The 14,450-nt window shown below is 44.4% G+C and overlaps 1 protein-coding gene across 4 annotated transcripts in view; it reads right to left on the bottom strand.

The window, feature by feature from the left end:
- Nucleotides 1-5,564: 5,564 nt before the first annotated feature.
- The window catches only part of TELO2 (telomere maintenance 2), a 35,098-nt gene continuing 26,212 nt past the window's right edge, over nt 5,565-14,450 (bottom strand). For 3 of the 4 annotated variants that reach the window (XM_056534409.1, XM_056534408.1, XM_056534410.1), the window contains exons 18-21: nt 9,667-9,766; nt 8,018-8,082; nt 7,253-7,368; nt 5,565-5,988 (exon numbers count right to left, since the gene is read on the bottom strand). In XM_056534409.1, coding sequence (XP_056390384.1) covers nt 5,873-5,988; nt 7,253-7,368; nt 8,018-8,082; nt 9,667-9,766 — 397 coding nt within the window. In that variant the 3' untranslated portion in view covers nt 5,565-5,872. The remainder of the gene's footprint in view (nt 5,989-7,252; nt 7,369-8,017; nt 8,083-9,666; nt 9,767-14,450) is intronic. The other variant, XM_056534407.1, reaches the window with a different exon arrangement.

Genomic DNA, 14,450 nt, shown 5'->3' with positions numbered 1-14,450 from the left:
GAAAATAAAAATACAATGAGGATTTAACATTGGTGTTTTTTTTTTTTTGTCTCCCCTCCATTCTTTAATAGAAATCAATAGGAGTCACACGGCAAAAAAAAAAATGGCGCTTTTTTTTTTCTCCCATACTCAACATGCTGCGATTTTGGAAAACTGCCAATAAGCCCAAAACCGCTGTAAAAAAGATAAGTAACAAAAACACCAATGGTGAAATGGCAAGTGTGTTTGGCGTTTTCTAAATCTCTATTGATGCCTGACCATAGTGTTTTTCACAAAAAACAAACAAACAAAAAAAAAAAAAACTCTATGTGGAAAAAAAAAACTAAATGGAAACGCAGCCTGAGGGTAGGGTACCACATATTATATCCACGGCGAAAAACAGAGCTAATTTATTTGATTCCAGCACCACCCCTGGTTATGTGTGGTATTACAACTTGGTCCCTGTTTACTTTAAAGGGGTACTCCACTGGAAAACATTTTTGTTCTAAATCAACTGGTGCCAGAAAGTTAAACAGATTTGTAAATTACTTCTTTTTAAAAACCTTAATCCTTCCAGTATTTATTAGCTGCTGAATACTACGGAGGAAATTCTTTTCTTTTTTGAACACAGTGCTCTCTGCTGACATCACGAGCACAGTGCTCTCTGCTGACATCTATGTCCATTTTAGGAACTGTCCAGAGCAGCATATGTTTGCTATGGGGATTTTATCCTACTCTGGACAGTTCCTAAAATGGACAGAGAGGTCAGCAGAGAGCACTGTGCTCGTGATGTCAGCAGAGAGCTCTGTGTTCCAAAAAGAAAAGAATTTCCTCTGTAGGATTCAGCAGCTAATAAGTGCTGGAAGGATTAAAGGGGTATTCCGCCCCTAGACATCTTATCCCCTATCCAAAGGATAGGGGATAAGATGTCAGATCGCCGGGGTCCCGCTGCTGGGGACTCCTGGGATCCCCGCTGCGGCACCGCGCTATCATTACAGCACAGAGCGAGTTCGCTCTGTGCGTAATGACAGGCGATACAGGGGACGGAGCAGCGTGACGTCATGGCGCCGCCCCTCGTGACATCACGGCCCGTCCCCTTAATGCAAGTCTATGGGAGGGGGCGTGACGACCGCCACGCCCCCTCCCATAGACTTGTATTGAAAGGGCGGGCCGTGACATCACGAGGGGCGGAGCCGTGACGTAACGATGCTCCGGCCCCTGTACCGCCCATCATTACGTGCAGAGCGAACTCACTCTGCGCAGTAATGATAGCGCGGTGCCGCAGCGGGGATCCCAGGAGTCCCCAGCAGCGGGACCCCGGCGATCTGACATCTTATCCCCTATCCTTTGGATAGGGGATAAGATGTCTAGGGGCGGAATACCCCTTTAAGATTTTTTAATAGAAGTAATTTACAAATCTGTTTAACTTTCTGGCACCAGTTGATTTAAAAAAAATGTTTTCCAGTGGAGTACCCCTTTAAAGTAAACAGGGACCAAGTTGCAATACCACACACAACCTGAGGACAGGTGTGGTGTGTGTGTTTTTTTTATTTTATTTAAGAAATCAGAAGGTTTTTTTTTTAATGCTGGGCAACCCCTATAATTTTATCTGACACTCCCATCATGCTTCAGTCATTATTTTATTTTTTTGTATAAAAGCTATTTCCTGTGCGCTCAGTATTTCATTTGATAATACTGCCCCCTATTGACAAGAGCAGAAACCTTGTAACATAAAGCAATATATGAAAGAATTCCCCTTCTTGTGGCTTCCTCCTGCTATTACAACTACAACTCCCATCTTGCCCTGGCAGCAGCTGTCACGACGTTCTTGGAATTGTAGTTATGCAACAGCAGGAGAGGCACAGGTTACGGAAAAACTACTATATGGCGATATAAAATGAAGTTTTGTTTTATGTTTCTAACATAAAATGCTATTTGGTGGCACAAAATTATATTTTATGTAACTAATTCTGTGACAGTTTAAAAAAAATATATATATTATGTTTAATAATCTTTCTGTGACATTTAATTATTATTATTTTTTTTTTTTTTAGAAATCTTGCATGCTTGCACAGGCAGCTTGTGATGCAGATTCCATTCTTAGCATATATATATTAATTAAAAGCACTTTTTACAAAAAAAACTTTGAATATATGCTGTTCTCCCCTGTGGATTAGATTCCTCAGACTCAAATTACAATGGAGACCTGTACGATTCTGTACTGTGAATTTCCCAATGGTTTTGTTATGCGAAAGCCAAGGGTGCCCTCTACTGGATATTGTGTTGTACTACAGCAGCAGCAAGGCATGCTGCTAAATGTTAAAGGGGTTATCCAGGAGAAAACTTTATATATATATATAACTCCAAGAGAGCAGCACTCCTAGGTTCAATGCAGCAGTGATAGGGTGCGTCCAGTTGCTACAGATCCTGGTTACGAATCCCTCCACATAGAAAACGAACGGCAACCGCACTCCCATATGTTGCAAAAAAAGTGGTCTTTATTCACACAAACGTGAAGATGGCGACTTTTCGGCTAGCTCACCTAGCCATTATCAAGCAATACAATGTGCAAACTGGCGAGTATATATGGCCGCGCAGGGCCAGTCAATTAGTGACGTCATATTACAAAATGCATTCAACTCAGTACATCAAACATAGTAAATAATGATCAAAGTGCAATAAGTGTATCAATAAGGCCTCCCATATCGGGACGCTAAAGTGTCCAATAGTTAAAAACTATATAAAAAACACTGTACGTTATAAAACATGTGCATGTGTCCATGTGCAGGTGCGCATTCTTGATTGTCTGGGCGGGGGCACGGGCACTCACCGGAACGATCCAGGAGACAGCATGTAAACAAAGGCCATGTGTTATGGCGACGGGACGCCGATCCTGTCAGCGTTCACTCTGGAGGCGGAGATGACGTCACTGCTAAAACATCCGCTGGTTGTTGCTAGGTTACGTGCGCCTTGAAGCTATTGGTTCCACCGCAGCCATCTTTATGTAGGGAAACAGATCACAGCAGTCTCCACCTGTTCTTCTAGCCCATAGGTCAAAACGGGGTTGCTGCGAGTCTCGCTGTCCGCCCCGTTAACCTTTCCCTGTCAGCATCTGGTCCCACCAGCATTGGCGGTTGCCCTAGGCAACAAGTGGCACAGAACAGGATCCAGGAGAAGTGAACATATTTCTTATTATAATGTGGCACAAATATAGAATAGCATGTACTTGCAGCCGTCTATCCCCTTCCAGAGAAAAAATTCTTGATTACATGTCTGTCGCTATTTTCGTTACCGGTGTTGCCCGTGTCCTCCAGCCTACGACAAACGAATAAAGAAATATTAAAATCATGTTGACACAAAGAAGAATTTCAGCATAACACAGAATCGATATAACAGGGTTCATGCATTGCATATATCATGGGTGATTTTGAAATCCACATTCAGCCCATTTGGCTTTAACGATTTAAGTTCATATATCCACCAAAGCTCTCTTTTTTTTAAGAATAGCAATTCTATTACCTCCCCTCTTGGGTCTGGGGATGTGGTCTATCAGCATAAACCTTAGTTCCTTCTCGGAGTGTCCTGCTTCAAGGAAATGTTTAGGTACTGGTAAGTCTGTGCGTCCTTTGCGTATTGTATATCTATGTTGATTAATCCTCGTTTTTGCATCCAAAGTAGTTTCCCCTACATAACAAAGATTACAAACTACTTTGGATGCAAAAACGAGGATTAATCAACATAGATATACAATACGCAAAGGACGCACAGACCTACCAGTAATTTTTTTTAATAGAAGTAATTTACAAATCTGTTTAACTTTCTGGAGCCAGTTGAGATATAGATATAGAGATTAGAGATAGATAGATGATAGATCTAGATAGATAGATCTAGAGAGATAGATAGAGATAGATCGATAGATAGAGATAGATAGAGATAGATCGATAGAGATAGATAGATATATGTTTTTCCTGGATAACCCCTTTAAATCCTTTATAAAAGTTTAAGCCAGTACAATGCAGATTGTTTTGTGAAGCGTTTCCCAACCAGGGTGCCTCCAGCTGTCGCAAAACTACAACTCCCAGCATGCCCGGACAGCCGAAGGCTGTCCGGGCATGCTGGGAGTTGTAGTTTTGCAACAGCTGGAGGCACCCTGGTTGAGTAACACTGCCTGAGTAAATAAGGCTAAGTACACACGGTCATTGTGCTCAAACTCGTTCAGGTTTTATTTTAATGCACCGAACAGACCCTGAACGGGTCGGGGCACAACTGACAATGCCAGGAACAAAGGATCCCATTGACTTTGGGTCTATCGGGTGTCCTTACTTTCACAGGAATTGAGTGGACAAACAAAAATAAGTTCTAGGAAATGCAGTAGACTGACCGACTGAGCTCCCTTTAGCGGAGCACGCCGCAATGTGAACGAGCCCTTAGTGATTTATCCCTCCATCTTTAGTGACAAAGAAGCGGAAAGAACTACACAACTTCCTCCCGAGCATACAGCAGCTGATAAGTACTGGAAGGCTTCTTCCTGAATTGCGATTTGTCTGCCTCCTAACTTGCCTTCAGCCTTTTATCAGTGTTTCCCAGCTTGCTGAAGGTGTACCTGCAGCGGTACCAATTTCTGGATTAAATTGACTGTACACATCATCGGGGTGTAGACAGATGGGGCTCTCCGCGATTACCGGAAGGGGACCCTCCTTCTCAGAGAGGAACGCGCGCTGCAGCCGGCAAGCACTCCATTAATTTCTATGGGAGAGACAGAAAGACATCATTGGTGCTCCCATAGAAATAAATGGAATGCATGCCATCTACTTGTAGACGACACGCGCTCCTCACCGAGAGTGCCGGGGTCCTGTCCTGGAGATTACGGGGGGTCTGACCGCTTGACAGGGGATAAGTTAAAGGGGCACTGCAGGAATTTTTTTTGATTTGACTATGCTACAGGGACTGTAAAGTTAGTGTAGTACATAATATAGTGTCTGTACCTGTGTGTGACGGTTTTCTCACAATTCTTCTGTGATTTTCACCCCAATATTTATTTTTAGCAGCATACAAAATGACTGTTGTCTCAGATTTTTCTTAGGTTGCAATGCGGCCGAGACCTGGCATCACTAGTCAGTGGATGACAGGGAGCCTGTCTGCTTCAATGGGTGGAGCGATCACTTGGTGGGAGAGAGATCAATCTGCAACTAATACAGCAGCTGTAGGCACTACGATTTAAAACCCCAGGTCTTTTGAATGGATGCAGCTCATTTATGTTTTAATGGGTGGGGTGGCTGATGTGTGGGAGGGAGGAAAATGGAATTATGGGATTTGTAGGCAAAAAAAAGGAAACGACAGGAAATACCAGTTCACAAACAGCTATCCACAGAGTTATGGTGATCTCACAACATAACCATTTAGCCCCAGGACAAGCACAGATCCTTCCTAAGCATGTCCATTACTGTCTGCTAGGTACATACTAAATCACCTTATGGTGGAGAACCCCTTTAATTTTCGCTGGAGTACTCCTTTCATTCTTAGGTCATAGAAAGGCAAAAGTGTATAATAATAAACAGATGCATTGCTTAAGTACAAAATATATTTTATTTATTTCACCTAAACAAATGAATTGAGAAGAAAAAAATTAATGTTTTTACAGTAACATGCCGATCCTGTTCTTTCATTGGTCTCCCATGCAGGGGCGGACCTGGTTACTCAGTAGCTGATATGGGGCAAGATAGAGAGAAACTCTGGTATTACAGCTAATCTGGCATCCCACAAAGTCCCAATACCTTGTGACGGATTATTGAAGTTTTATTTTAGATATGCGGATACTTTTCAGTAAACTGTAGGATGGCCCCATAGTTGGGTTTACAAGTACAGCAATAGACCATTTGCGAATTCCAAGAGGTCAGCACAGAGGTTCACTGGTTGGGGGCTGGAGGTTACTTCGTAATTTCTCCATTAGCAGGAGGGCATTGAGGGCCAGGCGGCGACAATGGTCATCTGCATCCGTCTCCGCCGCATCTATAAAAGAGAGAGGATCATGCTCAGTCTAATGGCAGTTCGGTGTAAAACTTCTATTAAAAAAATCTTAATCCTTCCAGTAGTTATTAGCTGCTGAATACTACAGAGGAAATTCTTTTCTTTTTGGAACACAGAACTCTCTGCTGACATCATGACCACAGTGCTCTCTGCTGACATCTCTGTCCATTTTAGGAACTGTCCAGAGCAGAATATGTTTTGCTATAGGGATTTTCTCCTTCTCTTGACAGTTCTTAAAATGGACAGAGATGTCAGCAGAGAGCACTGTGCTCGTGATGTCAGCAGAGAGCTCTGTGTTCGAAAAAAGAAAAGAATTTCCTCTGTAGTATTCAGTAGCTAATAAGTACTGGAAGGATTAAGATTTTTTAATAGAAGTAATTTACAAATCTGTTTAACTTTCTGGTACCAGTTGACTTAAAAAAAAAAAAAAAAAAAAAAAAAACAGTTTTCCACCGGAGTACCCCTTTAAAGTTGTGTAGAAGAGTGTTTTTTCCAACCAGAGTGCCTCCAGCTGTTGCAATACTATAACTCCCAGCATGGCCGGACAGCCAACGGCTGGAGGCATGCTGGTTGGAAAACACTGGTGTAGACCACTACTTAAATTCCTATTTTCATCATTATTAGATCCCTGAACTCCATTAACAGAGGTAGAGCTTACTAAGTTCAGTTTACATGATTCCCATATGATCACCAAAAGAAAACTCTACCCATCATGGTAGGTACAAGTGTGCACTAAATATACATGAACACCAAACAAGACCTTTTATAAAAGGAGTGCACATATACAAAATGCATACAACCAAATCTATCTACATATATACATATATATTTAATTTTTTATTATTATTATTTCTTGTAAGCAATAATATTAAAATACATGTATATCAACTAGACACCAAAACACAGGAAAGTACATTGGAAGAGGACACACAAACACAAGTGTTTCAGGATATACAAATGTAAACAACACATAAGTAAGAACCAAACGTTTACTCAAAGTAGATAAATAAAAGATAGATAAATATAAAGGCTAAAGTGCTGCAATGGTAAACAGGTTACTACAACAATAAGGACGGTTCCTAAGATAAAGATAAGAAAACAATCTTATACAATGTGTGGTGCCAAGACCAAACATACCTACCCCTACGTGCATTTTACTACTGTGAGCTTCATCAGGGGCGTCGTTTCCCTTATGACAAAAACATTACAGACTTAAAAAACGCAGCCTTGTCTCTATCTACCTCACCTGCCAGCCAGCATTTCATTTCCAGCACCTCTTCAGACATGTCAGTCATGAGACGCTCCCAGGGGACACTTAGCAGGATGGTGGACACGCAGAACAGGAGACCCTGTCTCACGAACCTATAGACAGAGTGTAACCATAATAAATTCAGTCACATGTATAGGTTACATATGGATAGGCAAAGAAAAGGTTATATCCAGCTTCCAGAGAATGTCCAGATAAAAAAAACGAGACTTATAACATCTTAAAATATAAAAGCAAAAACCGACACATCACTAAAAACACAAAGTAAAACTCTGACGTGTTTTGAGCTAAAAGTAACTCTTAATCATGGAAAAGATGCTGTATATCTTATGGGTTTAAATACCTTTATGGTTAATCGAGATTGAACCCAGTCAAAGTTGATGCTTGTGTACACCCACCAGAAATGATTGGCCTGTTTGTGTCAGACTAGCTGATAGGTGGCATAAATATGGATAAGTGATGTGAAACAAACAGAGAAATACGTAGTGTCTTAAAGGGATATACCCTGTCCATATGATCGATTAGGGCCCATGCAGGTCATATAACAGGGCCCTCCTTGTATGAGCCACAGTGGCACGTACACTAGTGGTCTCTGGTGGCCCCCGGAATTACACTTAAATTACGTAAAACTACATGTCCACTGCGAGGGCCTCCATAGTGGCTGACACATACCCCATCATCACCATGGTGCGATCACAGTCGTCACTAAGTCAGGATTTTACATTCTGTTTATCACATACTCACGGATCAGTGTGGAAGCGAAGGACCCACACAAATTCCAGCAATGCCTTCCCCATCTGAGAAGCAGCCTAGGAGAGAAGAGCAGATTCATTTATAAAAAATGAATGTACACCCTGGCAGGACTTAACGCATCAGGGCGTACATTTACAGTCTATAAAGCGAGTGCAGGAGCTGCGCCAACTTCAATAATGGTGGGACCTTACTGACAATTGAAAGATTGCTTTAAAAAGGGGTACTCCGGAGGAAAATATTTTTTTTTAATCAACCGGTGTCAGAAAGTTATACAGATTTGTAAATTACTTCTATATATAAATCTTAACCCTTCCAGTACTTATCAGGTGCTGTATGCTCCAGAGGAAGTTGTGTAGTTCTTCCCAGTCTGACCACAGTGCTCTCTGCTGACACCTCTGTTTGTGTACTCTCCAGAGTAGGAGAGGTTTGCTATAGGGATTTGCGCCTACTCTGGACAGTTCCTGACATGGACAGAGGTGTCAGCAGAGAGCACTGTGGTCAGACTGGAAAGAACTACACAACTTCCTGTGGAACATACAGCAGGAAGGATTAAGATTTTTTTAATTAAGTAATTTAAAAATCTGTAAAACTTTCTGGCACCAGTTGTTTAAAAAAAAAAAAATAATAATAATAATCCCCCCCCCCCCCTCTGGAGTACATATTTAAGGGGTTAAACAGGACTTGACAGTAACAAAACAAATACAGCCTTTAACTTTAGGCACAAACTAATCCAAAAATCTAGTGCTAACTATGCAAAAACTTTCCTCTCTGTTCAGGTGGCTTACTACCAGCCACTCAATAAAACAGTCACCAAAAATAGTAATGGAATAGAAATGGTAAAGGTCCCCTTTCTGATGCTGCCCACATCAGGGCTCCAACTCTCATCAGAGGTTCCTCACAGCCTCTTAGTGCAGACTTGGTTGTACCTTTAGTAAGCCCAGTATTAATCAGTCTGTGCTGACTTGGGGGTCAACCTGAAAATCTGGGGGGAATCAAAGACCCCACTACCAAACCTGCCTTTGAGACCATAAAAATCAAGGCCAGACTTAGCAAATTCCCTAGCAATGGATTTTAACTATTAACTCACCAGTTTTCCCTGGATGAGATATATGCTTCCTAAAACCTGGTGTTAAAGGGGTAGTCCAGTGGTGAAAAACGTATCCCCTATCCTAAGGATAGGGAATAAGTTTGAGATCGCGGGGGGTCCGACCGCTGGCCTCCCCCCCCCCCCCGAGATAGCCCATGTTGACCACCGCACAAAGCGGCGGCCGACACGCCCCCTCAATACAATGCTATGGCAGAGTTGGAGATTGCCGAAGGCCATAGAGTTGTATTGAGGGGGCGTGTCAGCCGCCGCTTCGTGCGGTGGTCAACACGCCCCCTTTCCGTGGACTGTTGGGGCCCCATATAGGAGATTGCGGGGGACCCCAGTGGTCGGCCCCCCCGCGATCTGAAACTTATCCCCTATCCTTAGGATAGGGGATACGTTTTTCACCACTGGATATCTCCTTTAACATAAGACAGGTACCTTGGATAATTATAGTGATCCCGACCACCATTCCTGTCACTGCCTCACACTACCTATCTACCAGCTGCCATCAGTCTACCCCTAACACCTATATATACAGTATATACATTACCATAGCATTTAAAGCCAGGTGCATCAGGATGCCCAGCGTATGAACTAGTCTCCCAAGGATCAGACGATCTTCTCCAAGGAGGTCAAATGTCACAACGGGCCTTAATAGAAGGACCAAGAAAAATCATTATAAAGAGGTACTCCCATCTCGACATCCACAGCATATCCACAGGGTAAATGTCTGATAGATACTCCAAGAGGTGGGACCCGCATCGGTCTTGAAAATGAGGGCGTCCAGCCCCATCTGAACCATTTTGCGGCATGAGGGGGTCGAGAAGCTGAAAAGAACAGCACATAACTCCGCAAACTGGCAGGCTGAGGCTGGATTTATGCCTGGCTATCTTTAGCTTCTCGACCACAATAGGCCGACCAGACAGGACTGAGGGTCCTCATTCTTGAGTAGGTAAGGGCACCTAGAAGTGAGAAATATGGGAAAGTCCGGCTCACCTGCTACGTCCCGTGCTCGGATCCCCACCTCAGGCTCTCCGTGTCCAAACAATGAAGAAAGATGAAATGATCCAGAACTTGGAATATTGCAGCTTTATTGTATCCTCTTTAAAACGGCATGGAACAACTTCAAACACTTTACAAGGTCTGACACATCTTGACGCGTTTCGAGCGCATGCGCTCGAAACGCGTCAAGATTTGTCAGACCTTGTGAAGTGTTGAAGTTGTTCCATACTGTTTAAGGGTACGTTCATATGTGCGGATTTACAGCATATTTTATGCTGCAGATCCGCCACTAAAAGACCTCTGTATGGTGCCCTTAAAGGGGTACTCCGGCGCTTAGACATCTTATCTCCTATCCAAAGGATAGGGGATAAGATGCCTGATCGCGGGGGTCCCGCCGTTTGGGACCCCCGTGATCTTGCACGCCACACCCCGTTTATAATCAGTCCCCGGAGCGTGTTAGCTCCGGGTCTGATTACCGGCGACCACAGGGCCGGCGGCGTGTGACGTCACGCCTCCGCCCCCGTGTGACGTCACGCTCTGCCCCTCAATGCAAGCCTATGGGAGGGGGCGTGACAGCTGACAGCCGTGACGTCACAACGCTCCGGCCCGTGATCGACAGTAATCAGACCCGGAGCGAATATGCTCCAGGGACTGATTATAATCGGGGTGCGGCGTGCAAGATCACGGGGGTCCACAGCGGTGGGACCCCTGCGATCAGGCATCTTATCCCCTATCCTTTGGATAGGGGATAAGATGTCTAAGCGCCGGAGTACCCCTTTAAATGTGCCGCTCCGAGCAGACACACTGCGATGTACGAGTCGCCGCGCACGCGCGGTATACTTGCACACATCGCAGCCGCTTCCCCTGCTCAATGAGCTAGGCCGAGAGCTGCTGCGATGTGCGAGTATACTGAGCATGCGCACGGCGACTCGCACATCCCAGTGTGTCTGCTCCTAGCGGCGTATTGCCTCTCCGAGCAGGCACATATAAAGGCACCATATAAAGGCATCCTTCAGCGGCGGATCGGCAGCGATATACGCTGCGAAAATCCGCAGGTCTGAATGTACCCTTAAAGAGGATGGAATATTGCAGCTTTGTTGTATCCTCTTTAAGGGTACGTTCAGACGTGCGGATTTTCGCAGCGTATATCGCTGCAGATCCACCGCTGAAGGACCTCCTATATGCTGCCTTTATATGTGCCTGCTCAGAGCGGCAATACGCCGCTCTGAGCAGACACACTGCGATGTGCGACTTCCCTGCGCATGTGCGGTGTACTCGCGCACATCGCGGCCGCTTCCCCTGCTCAATGAGCTAGGCCGAGGCCGAAATACACTGCGAAAATCTGCACATCTGAACGTACCCTTAAAGAGGATACAATAAAGCTGCAATATTCCAAGTGCTGGATCATTTCGTCTTTCTTCATCACCTAGAAGTGAGACCTGCATCTATCAGACATTCATGACAGATCACAGGGTAGATTTGCTGCAATTTACAATACAATTTATACAATGAATATTCCGCTGCAGAAATACTACAGATTTTCACCACAGTTACACTTTGCAGTAAGGAATGTAATGCACACAGATTGTGCCACATATTTATGGTGAATTAGACAGAGATTTTGGAGTAAATCTATTGCAGGAAGTTTATGCTACATCTGCACCAAGCATCAGTGAGGTGAGCAACATGGGAGAAAGTTATTAACCCCTTAAGGACCAGACATTCTTCTGTTTTTTCTGCGTACGGGGCTATATGAGGGCTCATATTTTGTGCCGTGATCTGAAGTTTTAATCAGTACCATTTTTGTTTTGATCAGACTTTTTGATCACTTTTTATTCATTTTTCCAAAGGATAGGGGATAAGATGTCTGATCATGGGGGTTCCGCGGCTGGGGAGCCCCGCAATATTGCATATGGCACCCTGAGGGAACTGGTTTCTTGTCTGGAAGCGCTGGAGGGTCTGGGTCGCGACCACGGGAACGGAAGTCCGTGACGTCAGGACTCCGCCCCCGTGTGACGTCACGCCCCGTACGCCAGTAACATGGAGTCATCCTCACCTGGTTTCAAAAGGAGCAGGTAACCCTGGTACAGGTAAAGAGTACAGAACATGTAATACCTCACTGTACTGTAGGGGGCGCTACCAGACACCAGTCACTGCATACACTTCAGTAATACTGGTAAAGAGTAGTACAGAATATGTAATACCACCCTGTACTGTAGGGGGCGCTACCAGACACCAGTCACTGCATACACTTCAGTAATACAGCGAAAGAGTAGTACAGAACATGTAATGCCTCCCTGTACTGTAGGAGGCGCTACCAGACATCAGTCAGTGCATGCACTTCAGTAATACAGGTAAAGAATAGAACAGAACATGTAATACCTCCCTGTACTGTAGGAGGCGCTACCCAGTGGCGTCGCTAGGGGGGGGGCAGAGGGGGCCATGGCCCCCCCCTAGATCAGGCCGTGCCCCCCCTTGGGCCCCCCCAATTTAAAATAAATAGGGATGTCCCGATACATTGATGGCTCCGCCCCCAGCACAGGAGAGGAGGGGCCCAGAGCTGACAGGTCACACAGCAGAGCGGCCGCTTCATGTGAGGTGAGTGATGTCCTGTGTCCTCCCTCTCTCCCCCCTGATCAGCAGTATATCCCGGGGCTGAGTAATGTGTATGGTAGCAGTCCAGAGGGGTCACTTTCCCTCCTTCAGTGTCCACAGGTCACCAACAGGCCACATTATCACAACAATTTTTGGGAAAAACCGCGGCAAAAATTGCGCGCTTTTATCGCGATTTTTCGTAAATCGCGGTAAAACAGCGCAATTTTTTGCTGCGATTTTTCCATAAATTGTTCTGGTAATGTGACCTGTGGACGCTGGAGGAGGGAAAGTGACCCCTCTGGAAGGACAACATGTGAACACACTGCTAGTTTATCATTAACCCCTTAAGGGTACATTTACATGTACAGGATCTGCTGCATATTTTTGCTGCATATTTTGTGCAGCTGATCTTGCAACCCATTAGCTTCAATAGGTAGCAACATCAGCTGCAGAAAATATACAGCAGATCCTGTACGTGTGAACGTACCCTAAGGGCTCATTCAGGGGTGGATCCACAGTGTATTTTACGCTGCAGATCCCCCGACAATGGACCCTACAGTGCTGCCTCCATCTGTGCCTGCTCATAACGGCAATCCTCTGCTACGAGCAGACACGCTTTGATGTGTATACTCGCACACATCATGGCCGCTCCTCCTGCTTTCTGAGCTAGGCCGAGAGCAGCCGCGATGTGTGCGAGTATACACATCAAAGCGTGTCTGCTCGTAGCGGAGGATTGCCGTTATGGGCAGGCACAGATGGAGGCAGCACTGTAGGGTCCATTGTCGGGGGATCCGCAGCGTAAAATATGCTGAGGATCCGTCCATGTAAATGAGCCCTAAGGACACAAGGCGTATGTGTACGCACAGTGCCTGCTCCCACTGTGTTGTATAAATCATTAGCTAGAACCCTCAGCTAATGCCAGACATCACCAATCAGGCTGATGTCCGACATTAACACTTTAGATGCCGCTATCAAAGTTGATGGTAGTGTCCAAAAGCTTTAACGCCTTAAGGACATAGCGTTTTTCAGTGTTTGCACTTTTGTTTTTTCCTCCATACCTTTTAAAAATCATAACCCTTTCAATTTTGCACCTAAAAGTCCATATGATGCTTATTTTTTGCGCCACCAATTCTACTTTATAATGACATCAGTCATTTACCCAAAAATCTATGGCAAAAACGGAAAAAAAATAATTGTGTGTGTATATATATATATATATATATATATATATATATATATATATATGTGTGTGTGTGTGTATATATGTATATACATATATATATATATATACATACACGCACACACATTTAAAATTGCCCCCCCACTTTTGTCACTGGCCCCCCATGTGCCCCCCCTAAATATGAATGCTGGAGACGCCACTGGCGCTACCAGACATCAGTCAGTGCATGCACTTCAGTAATACAGGTAAAGAATAGTACAGAACATGTAATACCTCCCTGTACTGTAGGGGGCGCTACCAGACACCAGTCAGTGCATACACTTCAGTAATACAGGGGTTTTACAAGTGAATGCCCATTCTGATTGGTCACATCTTTCATCCATTGACATGTTTCACAGATCTGGACTGTCCGTAGTATTGTATGTTGATTCTGGTTTCAACTTACAATGGTCCAGAAAAGACCATTGTATGTTGAAACTATTGTATGTTGCGGCCATTGTAAGTTGAGGGATCATTGTACTTAACATGTCTATCCATCCACTGAATTCCAAGTTTCA

This window comes from Hyla sarda, chromosome 8 (genome assembly GCF_029499605.1).
Source record: "Hyla sarda isolate aHylSar1 chromosome 8, aHylSar1.hap1, whole genome shotgun sequence".
Classification (NCBI taxonomy): domain Eukaryota; kingdom Metazoa; phylum Chordata; class Amphibia; order Anura; family Hylidae; genus Hyla; species Hyla sarda.
Note: the sequence above shows the minus strand (reverse complement) of the source record. Positions and strands in the feature narration are given on the sequence as shown.